We start from the raw sequence: 12,544 nt of genomic DNA on the forward strand, positions 1-12,544 counted from the left end.
AGGTGCAGTAAAAAGGTTTTGTTAAAGAAAAGAACAAACAGACTTACTGGTAGTTCAGGCAAATCAATACAACAGGTATACAAAGACTGGTGTAAACAAGAGACCATGTCAGAGAGCAGGCAGGAAACAGGTGGACAAATCATCCAAAACAAACAGACACAAAGTCTGTAGATGAACCAAGAGTCCAAAAACTACTAGGATGTAATTGGGGAATGAAAAGCAGGTGTGTGGGACAGTCAGGTGACTGGAAATGAAAGGAAAGTACGAGGACATCTGGTGGCTGGGTTGAGAATCGCAGGGAACATAAATCAGACTGAGACCAAGTCTAGTTGTTGCTGCTGTTCCACCGAAATGACATGAACTGACCCTGCTGTTTGAAATACTGGTGTAACTGAGCCTTTAATGTAGGACGACGTAGCATATGAGGTTTGGGAACCACAACCACAATGACTGAAAACATCTGCATGGGTTTGTCTTCAGTTCCGGTAAATGAATAAAAATAACTTTTAGAAAGGAAAAGAGCCACAGTGATAAATGATCACGGTGTCTGACTGTTTCACACTGTAACACCAGACAAGGCAGGGATGAGGGATTGTTCTGTGGTTGTGCACTTGATGTGAATTGCCAGGTAACTGTAGGACACTAACTGTGCTCTTTGCGTTCACCGACATTTACCTCAATATTCTAGTGAGACATCCACCATATCAACACCATCTCCTGCCTCCACCTGCATCGCTCAGAGCTTCTGCAGCGTTTCTCGCTCAGTCCTGCTCTCTCTCTGCTCTGCTGTTCCACAATCATAACTTCATTAAACCGTTTCTCTGCAGCAAATTACTTCTTTTCTGAGCTTGATGATTTCACTCAAATCCCGCTGCCAAACTGCATGTGAGCTCACAGAATCTCCTGAAGGCAGTCACAGGTGCTGATTGAGCTGCTGCGTTAGTGCATCACAAGCAAATTACACACAGATTGGGAACACAAATTGAATGAAATGCACAGCACAAATTCGTTCTGTGTAGGTTACTGTTCTCCAGACAGACACACATGACTACAAATGGAAATATTATGTGTTCAGTAATGTATCTCTAGACGGTATATAGACATAGCAAAGGGTGTCAGTAGGCAGTAAAGGGTTGAGCTGCGGTAACTGTTTACACACTTTTACATCATCACTACTTAAAGGAGGTTTCTCTTCTCTGCAGGACAGACAAAGATATGTTTATCACCTGATAATGGCTAAAACAGAAATACTCCACCTTACAACTTTCAGGATGCACCTGCAGCTTTGACGTTGCCGTGTGATACATTCCCTCCTCTCCTGCTGTTCCTAATGAATGTCTCCTCAAATGGTCCAGATCAGGTGTCTCTAATGCGATCTCCCCAAATTTATTTTTATATATAACCATATATATATATATATATATATATATATATATATACAGTATATATATATATATATATGCTGAGCAGGGTCACTGTGAACAGCTATTCCCAAACAGAAACATCTGCCCTCTCATGACAGTTTTACCTCCTCTGTTCACGCTGACAAATAGCCTGAGTCAGACCTTGCCTGTGGCACTGGTGAGGCACAAACACAAAGTCAAATAACATGTGGAGAAAGGTCTGGCATCGGAGATTATTAAGTGGATGATGTACTGTATGTTTGTTCTCTACGAGGGCAAAAAGGGTTTCAAGCACTACTTACTGATCTTGAGAGAGCAGCATTTTCCTTTATTTTAGTTTTTATGGTTTCTGATACGCACTCTCAAAATCCAAACCGCTTCTTTCAAGGCCAAGAAATCTCTTTTCCTTTATTTCGCTCTTTTAAAGCCCATAATATGCGTCTCTCTCCAGCAGCTTCTGCCTGTCAGGAGGAATATAAACCTGACATGGTAATATCTACCATTTATCTGTCTGTCCACACTTTGCCCATGCCGAATGCTTTAGTGGCATTTTATTTTCTGAAATGTTTAATAAATCCTATTTGTCCAGGGATGCTGACTCAAAATACAATTTAACACAGCACCCGCTTCACGCTAGATAAACATTTATCCTCTGACACCCATTTTATTAGGCTGGGTTAGCAGTATTTTCACTGGTGCCAGTGTTTGGCACATGCAAACAGCTCCTATGTCAAATGATCCCATCAACACAGGATATGATCAGTGCATGAGTACAAAAATTGGACTGAATGGATTTATATGACCCAAGCATTTTAGGATACTTGTGTTAAGTACAGAGTAAATACTAAGTCTGATTTTAAAAATACAGTTGACATGTCACTTTGTGCTAGACCCCTGGTCCTTTGCTAGGTTGCAAAGAAATTAGACTAAAATGTAAAATGATTTCAAAGTGGAAAGGCAAAGAAAATTTTAAAAATTACAGGAAAAACTAGATGAACAGTCCCCAGGGGCCTGTGAAATCCCCCACAACAAAAGAACACAGGCCAATAGGGAAAAAAGATGAAGATCATTCCTTCATTCATTGTTTTTATTCTTCTTCAGACTAGAAACAAATGAAAAGTTTTTCTCTTTTTATTTTGTTACATATAAACAATACTTTTGTGTTTTGGTCATTACAGTCAGCAACAAACACACTCAAAAAAAAAAAAGATATTATGAAGGATCAAATTACAGAACGCCTCTTTATTAATAATGATGCTCTGCTTCACATTCATGCAACCACTGGAGCAGCTGAGTGCCTTGCTCAAGGACAGCAGTTTAATAAGCTGAGGGAAAGTGTTTCTCGTTCACTCGCTGACCCACCCACATGGTGTCTGTGCACTGACTCTCCCTGCTTCATTGAAGAGCAGCGTATGGAAATTTGTGCATGAAATTTAATGTTTCACTGTGAGTGTTAGCTCCGGTTCCTGCTGCAGAAGACAAATGAGCTATAGTACACTTTTTCAAACATTTGAAATGAGCGTTAACTTATCAGAACTCCACACGTAAAATATAAACGTCACAGTCCTCACCTCCTTTTGTTGCACCTCCGTATGAGCTGTAAAGTATCAGGACAACGTGTGTAATAATTCCCTGGACTTTTTTACTCCAGAGATCCATGGTGTAGAAAGATACTGCAGAACAGCCTGCCAGGTAAAGGAGGGAAACAGCCTATCCTCTCTTCTTTCCTCCACTCCAGCTCCACCTTCACACTCTCACTATTTCCAGATCCCTGATGAATTTTGCACTTCTGGGTCCGCAGCACTCAGCAACATCCGCCTGGCTCCACAGTGGTGACAGCAGAGGCAAGAGGCTGCTTTCAGTTCAGCTGCACTCTGCAGAGTGAGGATAGAAGAGGGAGAGAGAGAGAGAGAGGGAGAGAGAGAAAGATAGAGAGAGCTTGACTACTGTCATTTCTCCACTGGAAGGTGCTTTAGTTATTAAAAGGACTTGAAGGTGTTCGTCTGCCACGGTTCCTCAGCAGAAACCCCTCTGCAGGCAGCAATGTTCTGCTCTGGCTTTGTTTGGAAAAGGTCTCATCTCAGGTCCCATTAGGCTCAGGGCTGCTGCTCACAGTCTGTTTGTCATCATGTAATGCAGCAGTTCAGGTCCGGTGGTGATGGAGGGGATCCCCAGCACAGTGTCTCTGTCACTGCTAATTAGCTGAAAGTAGCCCACAGAGAGGATGCAGGAAATAAAATTTCAATTCACAGTCTAATTATTGGTTATGTTCTCTGTACTGTTGTGTCTGCACAGCTTCCACTGTCTATTATCTCATACATTAACCTTTAGATATGGAACTAAAGTGATCACTTCGTTAACTATGAGATATTTACAGCTTCCTTAGAAACAAATTGAGCGAAATTTGCATTTGCTTCATTTACTTTTTTGAACAATGTTGATTAAAATCTCTCTTTAAAGACCTGCAGCGTCATTCCTCTGAGAATAAAGTCAGTACAAACAATATAACAGCGTACAGACAACATCAGCATACAGGTGTTTGAATTTTCCACATCCATCGAAATGAAATGGAAACATTCACCAACAGGATGATTGGCCAACCATGATAAACCTCACAGCGCTTCACATAACATTCAGTAAACGTATTGTTTACATAAGGAAATTGCTTTAAATAACATTTTGAACTTTTTCATGTGTTCTGAAGCTGCACCTGCTGTTCATTTGTGCAGCAGTAAGTACACCTGCAACTTATCTGTCTCGAAACTTTTCACATCAGAGCTCCTCTTTAATTCCAGTGGATTTCATTAGGATAGCAGAACAATGCAAACTGAGACCAGCTAAGAAGCATGCTCAACATTTCTTTCAGTACTTATGATTTGATCCAAGCAGAGAAGACAGATAGGATTTCTCTTTTGGGCAAGTGTACAGTGTGTCCTGCAGCCCTGTTGTTCACACACTTATGACGTATCCTGTAACATTAAAGTGTCTGTGCTCGGATTCACTTCAGCTTTAATAAATACTGACATTAAATAACACCATGTGAAGAAAACTATTAAGATATATATAGATATTTCACTCCATTCACTTGTCACTGCTGTAGCTGGAAGTGTGTGGAATATATAAATTCAATGATAGACATAAAACCTATAAAAAGCCTAGAAACAGACTTTAAAATGTATTAAAATGAGAGAAGTCACTTCCAGGCTCTGTGAGTAAACGTAGACTAAGGATGTGTCCCGTCTGTCATTTAAAAACTGCCACACAATAAAGTGACAGAAGTAGTTTCTCTAACTAAACTGAGTTTCCACACTTTTGTTTGAATCTAAATATCTCAGTTGTGCTGACTGAAGAAAGAGAACTTGCTGCAGTCTTTTATCAGTATTATCACAGCTAATATAACTGTTCCTGGATCAGGTCACTGTGCTGGTTTTATCTGCCATGATGATTTACCATGCAGGGACGTTAGAGAGGCTTTTCAGGAGCAGAGAGGCAGGCGGCCTGTGAATGAGGCAGGTGTCTGTGTGGTGTGGGAGTAAAGACAGGGACTGATACTGCCTGCATTGTACTGTGCTTTTTGTTTTAAACACTTTAGGAAGCAAGAAAGAGAGAGCAGCAGACAGGAAAATGCGATTTGTGCATCTGTGTGTCTGGAAAAAGGAGGCAAAACAAAGAAATAAAATGACGCTGACCCACACCCGTAGTTTGCTTATCGCCTCTTTCATCTCTGGACTTTGTGCCAACATTTGGATGGATTTCAAGAAGGTGTCTGCTCAGTAAACTTTGTCTAAGCAGTGCTACTGTAGATTAATGCCCGGGCACACAGTGAATATTTGCACGGACAACATTTACTCAGCATTTGTAAATAATTCAACGTGTCATCAGCTGATTCACTGTCTAAATACTGATGTAGGACAGAAACCAACCAGTCGATTCATTTCATTACATTTTTATATGATAATGTCCAACCTAAGAAGATAATACATAATGCATACAGCATGATGTCAACAGCTCCACTGTGCCACTGCATGGTTGTTGACTCTTCCTCTTGTTTAAACATGCATTTGTTCATGTTGTTGTACCTGCTGCTTTTTTGCAAAGTAACTGACAAACCTGCTGATAACTACAGTACAGACAGTACCCCAGTCTCTCCTACGCTAATTTCTGTTCTTGCTTTCACTTGAATCAAACTTCATTTTCACCAGAATATTTTTGATATGTTGCAGTTTTTTTTAAACTTTTGTTTGTCCATAAAAAAGGTTTCGATTTAAAGAGGCAGGTTAACTGCACAGAGTGTCCTGCAGTGCCCAGGCCTCCCTTAAATCTAAAGGGATTGCTAAAGTGATTTTTTCCCCCTGGCAGGAGCATATTACTGTAGATAATAAAATTAGATGTAAATTCAATAAACCCATTTTTACAGCTGCTTTACACTTTTTAAATAGTACTCTAATGCATTAGAAATTTAGGCTGAAAGTTATGGAAACTTATATATTACACTCACAAAGAGTCTCTGATTCAAAGGTGTGTTTGAGATCTGAGTCCTCAGGAAAGAAACACACACACAGACGTAAATAACTTCAGAGCTTCACTTTACAACTGAAACAGCCAGTGAACTCAGGTGACTTGTTTTTGCGTACAACAAATTACTTTGCTTTAATTTTCTGTGTTTTTTTATTCATTTATTCTTTGATTGTTTTTGGTAAATAACAGCTTGTTTTACTTTGACTTTGTCACTTTGCTTTGCAGCTGTATTTGAGCCCCTCTGCTGCCTCCCGCTTGGCCTTGTTTTGTATAACTCATTTTTATTTTGCATACCAAATGAAGCCAACCAATGACTGATGCACTCCCCCTCTACTTTACATTCACAACACCTGCTGCAGCCTGTGTGGGGCTGGTGGCTTCGGCCAGCAAACCGATCAGCCAAAACAAAAAAGACTCTTAGAGTTTGTTTAAGAGATGCTCAGGAAAGTTTTACCCTCGGTGGAAGAGGGGAAAGTAAATACAACAATTTGCTATTTCTAAACCAAGTGTGGAAGCATTTTGTGAGAGATGAACCCTTTTCATGGTTACACCAGTGAATGTGGTCAACGTGAAAGGGACAGTGAGCTGTGCAGCTGTCTTATATTTCCGAGGTCAAACAAATACTCATATTCATAGTTGAGTATTGAAGGTCCATTATGAGCTATCATACTCCGACTCTATTGTCAGGCTGCAGCTAAAGAGCAGTTTGATATGATAAAATATTGAGACTTTGCAGTCAGCTCAGATTCTGGATCCTTTTTGGAAAACTCTATCAAAAGTTTTATGTTTTTGTTCCCAATTACAGCAAAAATGCAAAGACAGAGATTACTGCAGCTCTGATTCACTCACTAGATGCTTCTCCATAATAAAAGCAGAGAACACTCCTGGGTAAGAAGATGTTTAGAGGGTCTACATCAACTAAAGACAAAAAAGTAACAGACTTGAAAATGAAAATTGGTGACGTGAGACGCTAATAGCGTTTTTGAGTCATCCATATGTTTTTCACTGTGACACACAGACTCAACCTCGTGTCAAAATTCTTTGTGAAAATGCTAAAAAAGAGGAAATGAAATGCTAACACTCAGTCCTCGGTCACCTTGAATATGAATGAAAGATTATCCTGCGACATGCAGACGGACTTGTTTACCAGGGGTCTCTACAGGAGCCATGTTTATCAGGCTGCCACACTGAAAAGTGTATCCTCATGCAGTTTTTCCAATGAATTGCACAGCCTTCAGTCCAAACTGCATAGCAAAGCAAAGGTCCTCCACATAAGGGCTTTTGGTTTTTATTTGCAGCTCTGCCAGTGCTGCCAGGTGAGGCTTTGTTTCCATCATCAATCCAATTTTTTTTTACATTATTGACCATTAGAAATGTTTGTTTTCTTTGTGCTGCAGCTGACCTCCAAACAGATACCTTGGATTCTGAGGCCTCATGAATAATCTTAATAAATAGGGAATGATTCAGACTCTTGCTCTCTAACTTTTAGAAAACCATCACTGAAAACTCCATGCATGCTTACTGTACAGTAGGTACCATCGCTCTGGGAATTTCAGTGCATTGCAGGAGGAGGTTAGTATATGATGTGTTGCAGTTTGTTTTTCTATCAGCCTGTTTTGAAAAGTGGGGGGGCAAGAGCAACAGATGGCATGTGAGTATTTTACATTACAGGAACCGACAGCAGCAGTGTTGGAGGTTTGGTGAAGCTAATCAAAACACAGTGGAAGTGGAGGAGCAGTGGATAGATTTATTGCCAACAAGAGTCCCCTGGAGACGTAAACAGCCGCTGCATTCAGGTCTTTTTTAGCCGCTGCCACCTCTGCATCTCTGTGACTTTCAAGCATTAAATGGGTTGTTCAAAAATATCATGGATTTATTGATTTCTTATGTGTTTTTTTCTGTGCAGATGGTGGCCAGACCTTTGCAGTTAGTTATTTTATTCTCTTTTTGTTTGTTTGGTATTTGCTATTCCTTTGTTTTTATTGTCTGCTTTGTATTTCTTTCTCTATATGACACTTGTTTTTAAGAAACCTACCACATACAGCTACTATTTTTGTTTCTGTGACGTGTTCTCATGATCTTTGACTGCAGGTGGAAAATCACAAACCTAAAGCAAACACACCAAGCATGTGAGTTCTTTTCTGTTTTAGGCCACAGCTTTTTTCAGCCAGTGCATCAGTCTCATGTGTAATACAGCTCCATTACTTTCAAGCTGAGGTTGTTCCAAGCAGACTCATGCAGTCGCCAGTGAAAGTGTAGACCAGCTAATTATTAATGACTAATTGTATAAAGAACTGGTGAGTTACGACAGGGTGTGGCAACAAACCAAGAAACTCTCGACTCAGCTCCACACGTTTTTCCTCTATAACAAATGAACTGCTTTAGCAGCTAACAGGCTGTCATACTGGCTGAATGTCTGACTGCCCTGCCTGCTGACTGACTGTTCTTTAACCTCACTGAGCAACAGGGTGAATGAGTGTTGTCTTTTGTTGTTCTGGGAGTGTTTAGGTTGAGCTGGACTCTTTCATGGTGCTGTGGTGTATTGATGGGGCTGTGAAGCGTGATATTAGGTGCAGGTCTTTGCCCCAGGACACCTTAGAGCCTTAACGATCTCAAAGCATCGCTGACCCGTCGACAGTGACTGACAGGAGCAGCTCAGAGGGAAGAAATTGATTTTGATTCATCTAAATGAATCAAAATCCCATGTGCAAACAAAATGCACATGGGTCTTAATTTATGCAAACAAACCCTCCCTGAACTGCCACCTTATCGTGGTGGAGGGGTTTGAGTGCCAGAATGACCACAGGGGACCACAGGATTTCATCTCTGCTTTTTGCAGATGATGTTGTCCTGTTGGCTCCATTGAGCCAGGACCTCCAGCGTGGGGCAGTTTGCAACGGGTGTGAAGCGGCTGGGATGAGAATCAGCACCTCCAAGTCCAAGGTCATGGTTCTCAACCTGAAAAAGGTGGCTTGCCATGTCCAAGCCACAGGAGAAATGCTGCCTCAGGTGGAGGAGTTTAACATATCTTGGGATCTTGTTCACGAGTGAGGGAAGGACGGAACGAGAGATTGACAGACGGATCGGGGCATCAGCAACAGTAATGTGGTCGGTGTATCGGTCCATCGTAGTGAAGAAGGAGCTGAGCCGAAAGGCAAAGCTCTCGATTTACCAGTCAATCCACTTTCCTTCTCTCACCTATGGTCATGAGCTTTGGGTCATGACTGAAAGGACAAGCTCTCGGATACAAGCAGCTGAAATGAGCTTCCTTCGCAGGGTGGTCTGGCGCTCCCTTAGAGATAGGGTGAGGAGCTCAGTCACCCAGGGGGAGCTCGGAGTAAAGCCGCTTAGGTGGCTCGGGCATCTGTTCTGGATACATCCTGGGCGCCTCCCTGGGCATGTCCCACCAGGAGGAGACCCCGGGGAAGACCCAGAACATGCTGGAGGGACTATGTCTCCCAGCTGGCCTGGGAATGCCTCAGTGTCCCCCCGGTAGAGCTGGAGGGAGTTCAGGGAAAAGGAAGTCTGGGTATCCCTGCTTAAGCTACTGCCGCCGCGACCCGGCCCCGGATACACGGAAGAAGATAGATGGATGGATGGATGGATGGATGGATGGATGCAAACAAAATGCAATTAAAGTCTTCTTCTTGCTTTGCTTTTAGAGCAGAGTGGCTGATTTACTTTGCATCTAAAAACTTTTTGAATTTGAATTGGGCTTTTTAGCCAATAAAACTAGGAACGAATTGAGCAGCTCACGTCTCACACTCCTTATTCCCTGCACAGGTTTTACCAGTATATGACATTTTAACCAGTAGTTCTCTGCTGTATTGTGCACATCTTAGTTAGTGTTCTACAACACACCTCATCAAAGAGATGTAATCATTTTCGACAAACATCGTACCACCTAGTGAAATAGGTCTAATATCACTCAGATCAGAATGGGTCACAGCGGTGACCTCTGATCTCTGCGGTTGGTTAGTTCGCTGTCTAATCATTTTGTGATTCTGACCCCACAGATTTCTCTTTCTCTGATTTCTTTTTCTCACTGTCAGGTGCAGCAGCACTATAAATATCCTGCATCTCTGGCTCTGGCTCCATTGCTTTGTGAGTGCTGCAGTAAATTTATGAAGGTAGTAAATATCTCCGTGGAACTGCTCTGCACATTTCTCCACACTGCACATATCTCTGTGGCCCAGCTCAGGACACTGTGATCAGGAACAGGGGAATTTATAACAGAGACAGAAATAACCTTTGCTCTCCAACCCTCTCACCATCCATATCCAGGCTAACGATTCCCTTTCTGTCCGCCTCAGTCCTTTGTTGATGATGTCTCTGTGTCTCTGTTTTTGCCTTATTTCCTCAACATCCTTCTTGTCTGTCACTGATGACACCTGTTCCCTCTCAGCCAATCCCCTGCTGACAAGACAAGTGTTAACCTGCACAAACTGACTTTAATGAAAGGAAATACAGCAGGGATTTCTTTTTACTTTTGCTTTTAATTAAAATAAATCTTGTAACACAGAGATTTCAGTGCAGGTTAAGTTGTAAAGCCATGTATGTATGACATCAAATATAAACGCACAGGTCAAGTGTACTTGCACACTTGATTTCTATTTCTCTTGTGGGACCACAGTACAGTAGATACACAAAACTAGTAGACAGACTAGACTGATTTGTTTATTTGTTGTTGTTTTTTTTTAGAATTAATAAATAATCACCTGAACTGCCACCTACAGAAAACTGGCATCAGAAACCAGCAATAAGGTCTGTGATTATCATCTGTTGTACAAAAACCTCTTGGCAGAAGTACAATAGGTCTTTGAGAAATCCCACTCCTTCTTTCTCATCAAAATGTGAATCCCATGTGTGACTTTGAATTTGATGCTCAGCTGTATTAGACAAATGAAGCAAAAAAACTAGATTAAACACCTCAAATTGTTTCCAGTCAGTCAACACATTACAGGCTCTCTGTTGTTAATTCAGCATTTCAGTCTTCTAAAAGCCGCACAGCGCGCCTCTGCCTCCCAGCCTGATGCTATGGGGCCCTGAAATAGTCTTTTGCAACCAGATCCATCTCAATCATTGATGTGCATGTTTAATCACTGTTTGAAATGCCTACTGCTGGCAGATTATTGTGGCAAACCAGCAGAGTGTGGAGGTGAAGAATTAATGGAGAGCCAAACAACTGTATGGGATATAATGGTGCTCTTTGTGCATCAGGCTTCAGGTTCACAGGGTTAATGGGGTATTACTCATCACATGGGAAGTAATCTGGTATAGAGGGCTGAGACCAATGCAGAGAGGGAAAAGATGAACATGTGGAGGTGAAGAGAGGAGAGGAGAGGAGAGGAGAGGAGTCAAAGAATAAAAATGGAAGAGGAGGTGTACAGAGGAAAGAGCTGAGGAGAAACGTGAACACAACTGAAAAATGAAGTATTTTTGTTTACAATGACAAATTAAAATTTGTCCCAAGTTGTAGATTTGCAAAATCCTGACATCATATACATTTCTTTTCTTTTTCCTGTCTTAGTGATAGAAAATACCGTATTTCATAATTCACACGCTAGATACTCAAAGATTCATTTCACACTTGTACTTTGTTTTCATTGTCCAGACTCCAGACAAAATAAACCTAAAAGTCCAGACAGAGCATTTTCGACCCAGCTTTTTGTGTCCAAACACTGCCCAGACCTAATTAATGGGATATGTTTTCTACCCAGAGGAAGGAGTTTTGTGAAAGTCCTCAAGGTTTAAACCTTGAGCTAGTGCTGCCCTTTAATTAGACTACACATACAGTATATGCTGTTTTTTCTGGTCACTGTTGCACTGAAGGACATCTTGTGGGCAATTTTTCATCTGTGCTGAAATTAATTTTAGCTGCCTGCCTCTACCTCTATCTCTCTGTCTGTGTGGAAGAACAGGACAATAAATCAGATAACTTTTCCTTTCAACAGCGTGGGCCAGAGAGGTCTGCAGAAGACAGGAAAAAAACTTTATTTTCGTTGAAGTGAGACAGTGACAGATTTTATTGCAGTTCCATCATATATACTGAAGTGTTGTCGCCGAGTGTGAGCTGCTGGATTGTTTCGGTTTGTTCGTCATCATGCTAGGATCATGCTCAAATCAAGGCCGTGTTCATCCAGATACTTTGCTAGGATGGTCTAAATGTTGTGTGACCTGTTTATGGTGAAACATATTTAAAGATCTTAAAGTATTTATTTATTTAGATTTGGATGTGAAAGTCATTTTGAAAGTAATAAGTGAAATGGGATAAATGCTTAGGAAACCTTTGCAGCTCAAACAGATTAGCGGTTCAGAGTTTGGTTAATTGGCTTTGCACCTGATGGTATGTTCAGTCTGTCAGTCACGTTGTTGAAACATGTAAAAAATAAATTATTGAAAATTGGTTTCAAACAATGTCAACATTAAAGGATTAAATCATCAATAAACAGCTAAAGGGGCCCTTTATGTTCATTTAATTCTAATCAGCGAGCAGTCTGTCTAATGTATTCCTGCCCCTTTGTAAATTTGTCATTTATTCCATTTCACTTTGTTGCTTCCAAACACTGATAAAGGAACTGGATGAGGGAGGCTGTGGTCTCCTTCAGGTTGTTAAGACTGTT

At 41.2% G+C, this 12,544-nt stretch overlaps 1 protein-coding gene across 1 annotated transcript in view; it reads right to left on the minus strand.

Annotated features, from left to right (window-relative positions):
- Window positions 1-3,077, minus strand: part of LOC113131699 (contactin-associated protein-like 4) — a 46,808-nt gene extending 43,731 nt beyond the window's left edge. Inside the window, exon 1 of the mRNA XM_026309267.1 lies at window positions 2,975-3,077. Within this exon, the coding sequence (XP_026165052.1) occupies window positions 2,975-3,062 (88 nt within the window). The 5' untranslated portion in view covers window positions 3,063-3,077. The remainder of the gene's footprint in view (window positions 1-2,974) is intronic.
- Window positions 3,078-12,544: the final 9,467 nt, after the last annotated feature.

This window comes from Mastacembelus armatus, chromosome 15, assembly GCF_900324485.2.
Source record: "Mastacembelus armatus chromosome 15, fMasArm1.2, whole genome shotgun sequence".
Taxonomy (NCBI): Eukaryota; Metazoa; Chordata; class Actinopteri; order Synbranchiformes; family Mastacembelidae; genus Mastacembelus; species Mastacembelus armatus.